The 14,155-nt window shown below is 45.1% G+C and overlaps 1 protein-coding gene across 2 annotated transcripts in view; it reads right to left on the reverse strand.

The window, feature by feature from the left end:
- The window catches only part of GNB1L (G protein subunit beta 1 like), a 739,619-nt gene that overhangs the window by 303,178 nt on the left and 422,286 nt on the right, over nucleotides 1-14,155 (reverse strand). For both annotated transcript variants that reach the window (XM_044068696.1, XM_044068697.1), the window contains exon 4: nucleotides 12,978-13,140. In XM_044068696.1, coding sequence (XP_043924631.1) covers nucleotides 12,978-13,140 — 163 coding nt within the window. The remainder of the gene's footprint in view (nucleotides 1-12,977; nucleotides 13,141-14,155) is intronic.

The raw sequence follows: 14,155 nt of genomic DNA on the forward strand, positions 1-14,155 counted from the left end.
GCTATTGAGTGTATAGGTCACATGACACACATTGGGTATGTGTGATGTTTAATGTTGCAGTTGTGTTGTAGCATGCCATGTCATGGCTGGCACTGGCATGTCCACAATATGTTCTACACTCACCATAACTACTGTACAATGGCTATGTTGAGCAATGGTATTCCATCAGGTATACACGTACCACTCATCCTGTGTGTATACATAGCATGCATGAGCTAAACCTGTGTCCACAATTAACTGCTAAAGACACAGACGCTCTAATCAGTACTGGATATCTATGTGAAACACAGATAAACATCCAGCCATGTTATTTATACCTGTGAGTGATGGTGCACAGCACATTGAAGAGATTGTAATACTTGCACAGCAATGTTGTGTCCATGTACACATTGCGTTCCAGGGTGAGGCCAATCACTGAACAACAACACACATGCATCAAAGCCATGTATACTGTTATTAGCAAGGACTGTCTACACTCGCACTGCATGCTGTTGAGCAACACATGTCCTGTATGACTGTTTGGCTTGTGATACTGTACCCCACCATCAACCGCTATTGAGTATGTTCTGGATTGCTGGTGGTGTGTGTGTGTGTGTGTGTGTGTGTGTGTGTGTGTGTGTGTGTGTGTGTGTGTGTGTGTGTGTGTGTCTGCTTTAGTGAGGAGTGTATTTGTGTGCATGTGTTCATGTGTGCATGTGTGCATGTGTTCATGTGTTCATGTGTGCATGTATTCATGTGTGCATTTGAGCATTTGTTCATGTGTGCATTTGTTCATGTGTGCATGTGTTCTGACATCATGTACAAGTTGTAAAGTGTGTTTCCTGTCTTCCTCTCACAGGTGCTAAGGATGGGCTGGTTCACTGCAGCAGGGAACCTGATGTCACTGACACAAATAGTAATAATGAGGATAGGTGTGTTGAGGCACAGGCATGTTTGCCAGGGTCTGTCGTTGGGCCACCAATCAACAGTATGTAGGTGTCCACTCCATCTATGCACACAGTCATACTGCCAATACATCCATCATCACCAATGCCCTTAGCTGAGGGACAGCGTACAGTCGGCAATGGCCAGGACAGTGTGGTATCTATGGCACATGCATCTGGACACAGCAGCCACACCCAGAGGTCTGGAATGGTACCACATAGGCAGATGTCCAGGGGTTCTCATCGGAGCACTGCTGGTCATCATGCCCCTGGCAGACGTGCCACAGGTCTTACAACCTCACGCATATTCCAGGCTGTCATGGAGGCACAGGCACGTATGGAACGGTACACCAGACAGGCACTAAGGGCACATAACACCGCTTTAAATTACAGTATCCGTGACCTAGCAGGTGCCATCCATAATTACACTGAGGTCACTGATAGACGTTGGGGTGAGACATTAGATGTCCTCCGCAATGTCATGTCCATGTGTCAGGACAGTGTGGGAGGGTTGAGACGTCGACGTGGACGTATGCCAGCAACATCAGCAGCTGGCAGCCGCCGCGGACGTCCCTCAAGTCACAGCCACTCCCGTAGTGCCAGTACCAGCCCCAGCAATGTTGGGGTGGGCTGTCCATAGACCGTCCTAGAAGACCACATGCACATGGCTCTGGCCAGTCCCAGCAGGGACCTGGGTCCAGTGTACAGATGTCTACCTCTGAGGATAGTACCCAGTCTGGCTTAGTACCTGATACTGTCACAGTAGCACCCCTGCCAGGCACAGGTACTGTATCCGTGCCCAGAAACGGTGATCTGTAAAGCCTGGCAGATACAGTCTGTGGCTGTCCCACACATTACCATATATGGTAGACACATGGTGGAACTGTGTGCATGCAGACCCACACACACATAAACCAGACACCTAGGGCTAACACATACCTGCACACATTACATCAACATTGGCCCATACCAGTAGTCTTGACCCCCCCCCCCCACACACACACACACACACACACGTTGATTGTATGGCTCAATGTAGGCCTCTGGCAAACCAATAACACACCCTGTGCATATGATGAAACATGTGCCACCTCCTGTCATCTGTAACATTGATGCAGGAACAGGCTAACATGGTGCTGTTGCACAGGGTGACATTATAGCAGTATAGCAATGTTAGCATGTTGTCAGCAGTAAAGTGTAATGATATCCTTCAAGGTGTAGCTGAGCAGGCATGATGCATTAAAGCTATGATTGTCAATGTAGAATTGTTTACACCAGTGTTAATTCCAATAGTGTATTGACTGCCCACGTGCCACTTGGCTGATTTATGTAGTATTGGCAGCATGTGTTAGAAAGTGGACAGTACATGTGGGATGTAAGCAGCACAGGTTTGCAGGTGTACATTTGTGAACATGGTGGAGGTGCACTGTCTGCATGTACGTGCATAGTGGACACATGGGCAGGGTGACATGCCCTGTATTACACAGTGTTAACACTCCATAGTTTCTAATGGTGGCCAGTATGCATAGTACTACACACATTTTGGAACTTGGGTACACGTGTGTGTATGACATGGTTTGACACTGTGCTGTGGGTGATACTGTTACCATCTGTCATTGGTTTGCATTCTGGTAGTATACATAACCTCAACAGCCAGACCATAAACAATCACTAGATGATGTCTTGACAACTGACACACAGATGTAGGACACACAGTAACACTTGTATCCTTCAGGAACTATACTATGCCAGTAACCAGTGGTGTTCACCTGCACCCATCCCTGGGACCACTCCTGTTTGGCATATAGCTCTCTTAGGTACAAGCAAACACAGTAGGGATATGTCCGTCTATGTCTGGAAATGCATACTGTGGCCTGTAATGCATTCTCCAGATGACACACACATCCTCCACAAGGGTATCATACAGACAGACACCTGTTGTCAAACCAATGCTGTAATGCTATAAGCCAACTAAAGCATAGTCATCCACCTTTACAAAACATAGTATCCCCACAGTACCACATAGGTAGTAGCCCCCAACATGTTGAACAGGTACCGATGTGTACATACAGCCAAGTGTTACGTCATCTCTCCTTTAGTAATCACGTTTCCAAAGGTATTTTGAAATCTCTCGGTGAATCACATATGCAATAAGGGATCTGCATGCATATCCACAAAGGTTGTTGTACACCTATAATGAATAGCCATCATTGACAGACTTTGCTGCGTTTGAACAGGTCTGAAATATACCTCAGGCATAAACCCACACTCACACTATTCAGTAGAAAGCGTAATGAGTGTGTGTGACACGGATGACCTAGGCCAGGGATCACTGCAGTGGCTGGGCTTGTCACAAGCATACAGATGTGACCTAAGGCCTGGAAAGCGGCAACACACTCTGACAAAGATAACAGATGTGTTCATGGAGAAAGCAGGGTTCCCACCTATGAAATAATTGAGGTCACATGTATGTATATGTATTTTCCACACGGCTACCTGATGTGCAATGCACATATTGTTGTCATTGTGATATGTCATACAGTAGTAAAAGCAAAACCCACAACACAGTGACCAACTGTGTCACACACACAGAGCACACACACACACACTTACCAAGTGCAGGATTTAAACCCCTACCTAACTACTTTATGATACTAGAGCAGTACACCTTTACACGACGTGCTATACACATTACTGGGAGTTCTCCTTTCCACAGGTATATTTGTAGGATGGTGACATCATCAGACTTGACAAAGATAAGTATACCACTTTTAAGGTGTTGTAGTTGTCTCCAAAAAGGTTTCTCCTCCACACACACACAAACACACACACACACACACACACACACACACACACACACACACACACACACACACACACTCTCTCTCTCATACAGTTGTCAAGTGCAGGATTCAAACCCCTACCTAACTACTTTATGATACTAGAGCAGTACGCATTTACACGACGTGCTATACACATTACTGGGAGTTCTCCTTTCCACAGGTATATTTGTAGGATGGTGACATCATCAGACTTGACAAAGATAAGTATACCACTTTTAAGGTGTTGTAGTTGTCCCCAAAAAGGTTGCTCCTCTACAAGGAGATACACACACACACACACACACACACACACACACACACACACACACACACACACACACACACACACAGTTGTCAAGTGCAGGATTCAAACCCCTACCTAACTACTTTATGATACTAGAGCAGTACGCATTTACACGACACGCTATACACATTACTGGGAGTTCTCCTTTCCACAGGTATATTTGTAGGATGGTGACATCATCAGACTAGACAAAGTGGGTTACATTAGGTGGGCTACATAGAAGGAATTTCTAAACACTTTGGCAATGTGATCATCAAAGGAGAGTTTACTATCTACCTGGGTCCCCAGGGCCATAATTACATTCTCCGTACATACTGGATTACCACCTATGTGGTAATTTGTGTGCACTTTGTTTTATCCAAAGGGGATGACTATGCATTCTTTGGCATTCTGCTTGAGGGCATTGTTTTGACACCAGTTATCTGTTTCTGTAAGACCCTTCTGGAGGACGTCTGTGTCAGCCGTAGAGTCGATTATGGACCACAGTTAGCAGTCATATGCAAACTTGTTCAGCCATACTCCTCCCGTGCTTGCCTGTACCTCTGAACAGTATCTACTGAACAGGTGGGGTCCCAGGACCAATACCTGTGGGATGCCATTTGTGACTGGTTTAGAGTTGGACATGGCACCCGCAACTCTGAACATGTGTGTTTGATCTGTGAGCCAGTTGGCCACCCATCCTGTGACATAGCTGTTAATGTTCAAGCTGGTAAGCTTGTCCATGATGCCAGAGTGGGGAATGGTGTCGAAAGGCCTTAGTAAGGTCCAGGTGGGCTGTGTGGACTACTTTCACCTCCATCTATGTCCTTGGTAACTGTTTAAAATAAGTCAACTAGGTTTAGGAGGCAGGATCTACCTTTAACAAAGCCAAGTTGGGTAGAGTCTAGTGTCTGGAGGTCCCCAATGTCTCTGTTTATGGGTTCCATGATAATTTGCTCCATAGCTTTGCAGACCAGGCTGATTAGGCCTATAGGGCAATGGTTTCCTGGTTCTGTTGTGGCACCCCCTTTGTGGAGCTGGATGGCTGTTGCTGTATGCCATTCTTTGGGTACATAGCCTGTGGTAAGGTTGAGTCTGGACAGTGAATGTAGGTAAGGGTGTAGTTCCTTTTGGGGCTGGTGTAAGTCGCAGCCTGGGACACCATCCAGTCCCATTGATGCTGTGTTCTTAGCTTTGGAGAGGGCTGTTTTTACCTGCATGTCCATGAAGTCTAGTGCTCTGCATTCTTCTGGGATGGACACAGGCCCTTTTGGGGGTGATGGGGGGGAGTTTGCACTGAACTTGTCCCCCAGGATGTGGGCAATGTAAGTTGGTTCAGTGTATTTTTTGCCATTTTGCAGTAGCTGACAGCATATTTGAGAGTTGCCACCTAAATGTTTGGTATAGCTAACGAAGGCTTTGTGGTTGTTATTCTTACATTCCTTGGCAATTTGTCTTTAGAAACTGGCCTTGGATTATTTTATGAGCGATCATTGTTTCTTTCTAATAATGATCAGTGATGCCTTTCCTTTTGTGAAGTTTGCTCTATCATGTGTTTGTTTCCTCATTCTGTTGTATAGCTTATTTATGTGCGATGACCACCAAATTGGTTTCCTATTTTTGGAGGAGTGCATCTTCATTTTATTTGGGATGTCTCGATCCACGCATCCCTGTAGATGCTCATAGAATGCACTTGTAAATAATTTGGCAGTTTGTATAGCATTATCCTATAGCAAGGGGGCTTTGGAACTTTCCACTTTGGTCTTGGGAAGTATGCAGTTTGCTTTTGAAGATGTCTTCACAGTGGTTTCCTTGACTGGGGGGTGGGGGGGGGGTGGGATGTGGTTGTCCAGTGTGATCACTTTATGATCTGATATTACCAGCGAGGGGTTTATCTCTGTTGTGGAACACTGGTACCCCATGTTGGTGATGATCAGGTCCAGTATGTTGTCACCTCTAGTGGGCGTGGTGACCAGCTGTTCCAGGGCGTTTCAGTTTTTAAACTCTAGGAAACATTGGGCAAAGGACGTTGTACACGAGTAATTCTCCCACTCAATGTTTGGGTAGTTGTAATCTCCTCATATAATGGTGTTTGATAGAACCTTTATATTTTCCACTGTTCTCAGGAATACTGAGTGAGGTTCCTGAAACAAGGCAGGTGATCTGTAGCAGGCTACAATCTGATAAGCAGCTTTGCCCAATGTTAAGTGTGGGTATCCATAAGGTAAATGGAGACACACCTTCCTTTTGTATTTCACTCTGGGTTTTGGGGCCGAAGATCAGAGGGATTGTGAGTGTTTTATGTGGAGCATGTCCAACAGCTCTGTGTTTGACATAGCTTTGTGTGTTAGGCAGAGATCACCTCTGAGTAGGCAATATGCGAGAGAGTACAGCTGGAGCATTTTGAGATGGTCTGTGTATGGCATGTATTTCAGGCCGCTAATGCTCTTTGTGAGGTATTTCTGCAGGCTTTCCAGTTGTTGTAGATGTCTTGTGAGGTACACAGCAAAAGGGGCATTGTACTCTATTATGGATCTAGTGAGTGATGAGTAGAGGGGAACAATGTCCTCTTCTATTCTGCATGAGACACCTTTTGTGATGAGGTGTGCCACGTAGAAGGATTTCCTGACTACTGTGGGGATGTGATTATCACAGGTGTGTCCACTGTCCACCTGTGACCCAAGGTCTCTTTTCACACTTTCAGTGTTAAGTATACTACCGCCTATGTTGTAGTTCATGGCTACGGAGTTTTTACCAAAGGGGATGACAATGCACTTATTGGTATTGAGCTTGAGGCCATGGCTTTGACACCAGGCATCTGTCTCAGTGAGGCCCTTTTGTAGGATGTCCACATCTTTAGTATTTACAATTATGGATCCTAGTTTGCAGTCATCTGGAATCTTCATTAGCCACAGACCTTCCATGTTAAAGTTTACTTCAGGGATGTAGATACAAAACAGGACAGGACCCAGGACTGAACACTGTGGTACTGCACTCGTCACTGGTCCAAAGTCATACTTGGAGTCTGCTACTTTCACAGTGTGTGTTCTGTCAGTGAGCCAGTTGGCAACCCATCTTGTGACATAGCAATTTATACCTAGTTTAGTGGGTTTATCTATAATTCCAGAGTGGGAGATGGTGTTGAAAGCCGTGGCAAGATCTACATAGGCTGTGCGAACTACCTTATCCTTGTCTACGGTTCTGGTGACTGCTTCAATGTCGTCTATCAGGTTTAGGAGACATGATCTGCATTTTACAAACCCAACATGGTTGTGGTCCAGAGTTTGGAGTTTACCAATGTCTTTCTTTATAAGTTGTATGATGATACATTCCATGGCCATGTAGAGCAGGCTCATCAGGCTAATGGGGCACTAGTTCCTAGGGTCCGTGGTGTCTCCACCCTTGTGTAATGGGATAACCGTCGCTGTGCACCATTCAGCAGGCACAAAGCCTGAGGTGAGGCTATGACTGAACATGGTACGTCAGTGTGGTGCCTGTTCGTTCTGTAATTTGTGTAGAACACAGCCTGGGAAGTTATCTGGTCCCATTGATGCTGTGATACTGGCCTTGGTGAGTGTTTTTTACCTGTGCAGTCATGATGACAGCAACTTTGCAGTCTTCCATTACACAGATGTGCTCTTTCATGGGTGAGAGGGGGGTAAAGTTAGCACTGATCCTATCTGTCAGGATGTTGGCAATATCAGTTGGGTCTGTATATTTAGTGCCATTGAGCTGTAACTCAGAGCAGATCTGAGTGTTGCCATGACATGGGCCTCTATGTTGGGCAAAAATCTCCTGAGTAGACAGTACGCAACAGAGTACAGATTGAGTTAAATTCAGTCTTGTTGCATGGGGCAACTGTTTGAGGCCAGTAGTCCTCTTGTTGAGGTACTTCTGTTATCTTTCCAGCTGCTGCAGGTGCCTAGTAAGATTCATCGCATATGTGTTGTGGTACTCTCTGATGGGTCTGATGACTGATGAGTAGAGGGAACCTCCTTTGACCTACATGCAAAGACCTTGGCAGTATGTGGGAACACATGGCATGATTGTCTGGCCACTTTGTGAATGTGTTTCTGGAAGTAGAGATGACTATCCACGTGTCCATAGATCCCTTATTATCACCTCCATATTTAGGGTGTTGGCACCTATGTGGTATCTGTATGACTGTAGCTCGAGGCCATAATTTTGATACCACATCTGTCTGAGTCCCTTTTCAGGGATGTCTCTGTTGTCCCAAACATCGATTATGATGTCTTTTTTGCAGTCATCCACAAACTTTGCTAAACATAGCCCTCGTGTGTTTGACTGTATTTCTGAAACTATACACCAGACAGGAGGGGTCCCAGGACTGAGCCATGGGGGACAGCAGTTGTTACCAGCTTGAACACGTGACCACAATTCTTACCTTGTGTGATCTATCTGTGCCTCAGTTGGCAATCCATCAGATGGCATACATATTTATGCACAGGTTGTTGATTTTGTGGATACGACATGTGTCTGGGATGTTGGAAAAGGGCTTTTCAAGGTCTGTGTGGGACGTGTGTAGCTCATTTCATTGATGTATGTCCTGGGTGACTGCCTTGAAAACAGTCTAGCAGGTTTGGAAACCATGATCTGCCCCTGGCCAAACCAAAATTGGTAAGGTTGGGTATTTGTAGGCTCCCAATAGCTCTGTTTATGAGTTCCATCATGTTGGACTCCATGGCTTTGCAGATCAGGCTTAATAGGCTTATAAGACAATAGTTCCCATGGTCTGTTGTGCACCAACACTTGTGGAGTGTGCCAAATGTTGGTGTAACACATTCAACAGTTTCATAACCTGTACAGAGGGTGAGGCTCAACAGACTGTTCAGGTGCAGGGTCTGTTTGTTCTGGAGTTCACTTATGACACAGCTAGGGAAACAATGTATTCCCATAGACGCCGTGTTTTCAGGTTTGGAAGGAGCTGTTTACCCATTCTATATGTGATATCTGTGCTTTCACAATCTCCAGGTATGATAGGGCCTTTTGTCAGTGAGAGGGGGGTATGTATGTATGACCCTGTCTGACAGGATGTTGGCAATGTCAGTCATTTACAGTTTGCACTGACTCAGGACATATATGACTGTACATTGCTATTTATGACATAGCGGAAGGAAGCGTCATGGTTCTCTATGGACTCCTTCACAGATTATTTTTCCAGAACATGGACTGGATAATGTTTGGAGTGCACATTGTTTATTCATGCTACTGATTGCAGGTTTATCGATCTTCTTTGCTTTTTCACCTTCTGTGAACAACTTAAGTACTTGTGGTACATAGTTTGATTATGACAGGGTTCCAATATATTATATGCGTCTGTTTTCATATAACTGTGTGCACAAGTAAGGACTGGTGAATAGTGACAGGTTCCTGGGGTATAACATATGCAACTGCCAGATATGTGTGGACCACTGCTGTACTCAGACATGGCCTAAGTGTGTGAGCATGCCCAGTATGACCTTTCAGTATGCTGCTGACTGACATTTGCTAAATTTGTTGAGGTGTGTGAGCATGCCCAGTATGACCTTTCAGTATGTTGCTGACTGAGATTTGCTAAATTTGTTTAAGTGTGTGAGCATGCCCAGTATGGACATATATACTATATGTGTGTGAAGAATCATGTTGGTTTCTACTTCAGGGCTCACCATTGTGTTGTACATCGACAGGAAGCACGCTGTGCCTGCAGGGCTTCCATGAGTCACTTTGCATAGACTTATCAACATTTCTACATACAGGAGGGACAGCTATTATTTGTACATTTCTAACAGAGGGGCACACCTGATTGTTACTGTGGGTGTACATAGGATGAGGGGTTCACCTGACACTTATACACATTTGCTAGGCCTGCACTGTTATGTCAGGTACGCCATTTCAGTCTGTACTGTTGCCTATCGTACTGGCTTGAGGCATACTACTGTACTACAGATCTTAGCTTCCAATTTCACGTATATTAGTTTGTGACTTCATAGCCTACCCAACCCACATCACACTGCCTGGCCTGCTGTTATCTGTCTGCATAGGCAATTGTGCTTAAATATGCTAAATAGTGGTAAAATGTGCTTAGCACTGCTTTATATTGCTTAAAATAGGGCAATCATGCCTCAGGTGGTGCTGCAGGGCTGCCTATGTCGGATGCATATAGTACACTCCCTATACATGTTTGAAAACAGGTAGTGTCAAGTTAGGCATCCCTTTTATTGTATGTGCGAGTCAGAGAGAGGTGTCATTTCCAGGGTTCCTACTGATTCAGTGTATGTGCTATGCATTGCCTCTTTGCCAAGGCCAGGGCATACTGGGCATGCCTCCTTCTGCCTACTGGGGCAGGCTCAGGTTGTTCCTCCTCCGAGTCACACTGTGCCTGTGCAGGCCTTGGCAATGGTGGGTGGCTGTTTGGCCCTGCCCCATGCTGTTCCCGCTGCAGCTGTTTTCGCAGGATCATATTGTGTAGCATGGCACATACCATGACAATTTGGGTACATGTAGTTGGTGAGTACCGCAAGGCTCCACCAGATGTGTCCAGGCACCGGAACCGTGACTTGAGCATCCCGAACACATGCTCAATAATGTTTCTTGTTTGTGCGTGTGCCTCATTATGGTGTTCTTGTTCAGGTGTGTGTGCATTTCTGATGGGTGTCATCAGCCACGGCTCCAGTGCATATCCAGTATCCCCCACTAGGTGACCGTCAGGGATGTCCCCAATGGCAAATCCCTGGTACAGCTGTGTCAGATGCCAGATGTGGGAATCGTGATAGCTTCCAGGGCAGCCAGCACACACATTCATTATTATGCCCTGGGCATCGCACACGACCCGGCAGTTGATGGAGGGGAAGCCCTTGCGGTTGATGTAGACCCTACCCCCGCTCACTGGGTGGATCTTTGATGTGTATGTGCGTGCATTCTATTGCACCCACTACTTCAGGGTATTCTGCTATTTGGTGGAATAGACGCATATTGCTGGCCAATGCCTCACTGGAATTGGGGACATATACGTGCTCACCGACGTGCTGACATGGCATCCAGGAACAAGTGCAGTACCCTGGATGCTGATGCCTGTGAAACCCCCATTATATCACCAGTTGGTCTCTGGAAGGTACCTGTAGCTAGTATTCGTAGGCCAACACATACCTTGGTATCCACTGGGATGGGTTCCCCTCTGTTGGTTCTGTGTGTGAGGTGTGGCTGGCACAGCTCAACAATTTGCTGCAGGAGGTCTCTGCCCACTCTATAGCGCTCCACTATCTCCAGCTCATGTAGCCCCTGGTAGGTTACCCTGGGTCTGTACACTCTTCTCCATCTCCTCACTGTGGGTTGCTCTGCAGCATTCACAACATTACCACCCTCAGCACCTTGCACATGTTGGTTTATGATAGCAATAGCAGCCCCTAACATTTTGTCTGACTTAAGCTTTTTAAGTTTTCACTCTTTGTATACTGCAGTGTTGCAGAGTTCTTGGGAAAAATCAGGGTAGAATGCTGTTTGCAGAGTTTAAAGGGCTGGGCTGGGCTAGTCTACTGCCTGTGTAATTGGCTGATTCTGATATATTTTACCTGGCAGCTCTGCTAGTTCTCCTTGGTTAACTTTCTACTACTTCTTTTCCTTCCTTTTTCCCTTTCTGTTTCCACAAGGGGCAGCGCCGCACACGGGCGCACACGTTGTGTGCACGTTTGCAAGAAATTTCAGATATATCCACAGCGTACACCTTTGGTTTCTTATTTTCAGCTAGGACAACTGTAGACACACCTCTTGCAATCATGAGCAACTCAGGGCAAACACAAGTCACTGTGCTTCAATCAGCTTACAGTCTTTCAGACATACCCCCTCATGATGTCACCTATCTTCTACTCTACTACTCCCCTACTCCTACACTTACACTCTAGGAACATGGCTCACATACCGGGGAAAATTGGGATTCACTATCCTTATCCTCATTTGCATAGGATTGCCTACTAATGCTTGGTTACATCTCTCACACTGAGCTCCCCCCCCCCCCCTTAGCAACCACTACTCAGTGGCCATGTTGTTTTCAGCCTGCCATTCACCTCCATGGCAGAACAAGCTTTTTAGTGGAATTGCCCATTTGTGGCTATTTTTCACTTTTTTCATTTTATTTAAAGCGCAGCACGTTAGCACGCCGCTGCGCTACGCTTAAACATCGACGATCGGGTGGAAATTGGATTTTAAGGATTTACAACATTTGCAAATGCCAATGGCCTTATATTTGGCCATTGGCATGCTTCCTCAACTAGATGCATCCTTTATTAGGGGCTGTCACAGCTCCGTTTAGCTGTTTGCGGAACGGTACTCCGTTACCAACGGAGTACATTTCTGCAAATAACACTAATCTTACACGGACAGGTTAGTGTTTCCTGGATCGCAAATTTACCTCATTTGCATAGCTTTCAGCAGCAAATGAAGTAATTTGCATACCATAACACTGTCCGTGCAAGAGTAGCTTTAGAAGCTCTCATGCACGCCCGTGCCAGCTATTGCTGAATCCCTCGGCAGACATATTGCCTGTCTGCCATCTTACACTACTCTTACACTCCGTGCAAGCCTTCGTGAATCCGGCCCATTGTTTATAAAAACATAAAATAAAAAAAAAGTTCTTTTACTACTCAGGGAAATGCTTTTTTTATTCCAAATTACTTCACAGAAAATAAAAGTCATTAAAACATTCACACAGAACAGCTGTCTTGTTTCTTCAAGGAGCAGGTGGAAGAACCTCTGACTCAAAGCACTAATACTGTTATACACATAAGCATTTTACAAACATCCAATCTCAACACCCTGGCCTACACTGCATCACTACTCAGGGGAACAAAAGACTGGAACCAGAGTGTCCACACAGAGAACTACATAAACTTCCCAAAACTGTGAAGACAGGAACAATGACATTAACATACAGTTGCCACACATAATCTTCCATACCTCTGACATGTTTCCACTTGGCACTGCTAACATCCACTGTCCTGGTTCCAGTGAAAGCAGGGAGCAACGACAGAATCCAACACTTTCAGTGAAAATGGAGTCAGTAACTTGTTCTCTTCCCTCGTCAATGTTCCACAGACATACTTGTTGGTCACGACCCTGGCTTTTATGAGAGTGATAAAAAAAATTATAACAAAAGCTAACACTTCCAAAGCTTACAATACAGAAGAATATTATTTGCATTTTAAGATGACTGCACATGAGCTACGTTTCTACCCTGGACTGCATCCCTCACCTATCTCCAAGGCTGCTGCCAATTGTAGAATTCAGTCTCTGTACAGCTTACATGGGCAAGCTTAAGAAAAACAGCAATTAATGCTTCTAGGCCAGCCTAATGGAAAAGAAAAGGGATCCCGTCTAAGACACTGGAGACTCGAGTTCAAGCAGTGGCCCATATGGCAGGTCAGGAACAAAGTGACAGGACCTTGTGGTCAGAAGCTATTTTTACTCTTCAGGATGACTTATCTCTGACAGCTCTTCTGCTGGATACCATGGCAAATGCAGAACAGCTTGTATATCTGACTTGCAGAATGCAGAGGATGTCTGCAGCAGGGTAGAGCACACACACAAAATCATAAGTGCATCTCCTGCAACAATGGCTCTGTATACCCTTGCAATTAGGATTAGGAAGAAAGTCTAACAATGGATAATTTACTCCCACCAGGCCTGCAACATGACGATGACACTTCTCTCTGCCCCCCCCTCCCAAGGAGCAAATGGTCACTATTGGAGGAATACCAGGAAAATAACACCCAGTGATCAAACAAGCTGCAACCAAATGGGAGGAAAATTGAGCAGAAAAATAAAACACACTTTCTAAAAATCAAACAATGTATTTTCCCTTCATATGGTCTCATCTACCTTATTATTTTACAAATCTTTTATTTTTAAACAAGAAACATCTTTATTGAATTATCACTTATGACAAAGGCAATCATACATTTATATAAACAAATTATTCAATACGTAGAGAGAGACACTTGCAGATAAACGCTCCTTATCCAGGAATAAAATAAACAAAGTTAGATAGCAAGTGGATAGGAGCGAAGCTAGACAACAAACAAATATGGTTCAAATCCAACACAAAGCCCTTCAGAGTTCCAAATATTCCAAGTAAT

This window comes from Protopterus annectens, chromosome 4.part0 (genome assembly GCF_019279795.1).
Source record: "Protopterus annectens isolate FY-2018-M chromosome 4.part0, PAN1.0, whole genome shotgun sequence".
NCBI lineage: Eukaryota > Metazoa > Chordata > Ceratodontiformes > Protopteridae > Protopterus > Protopterus annectens.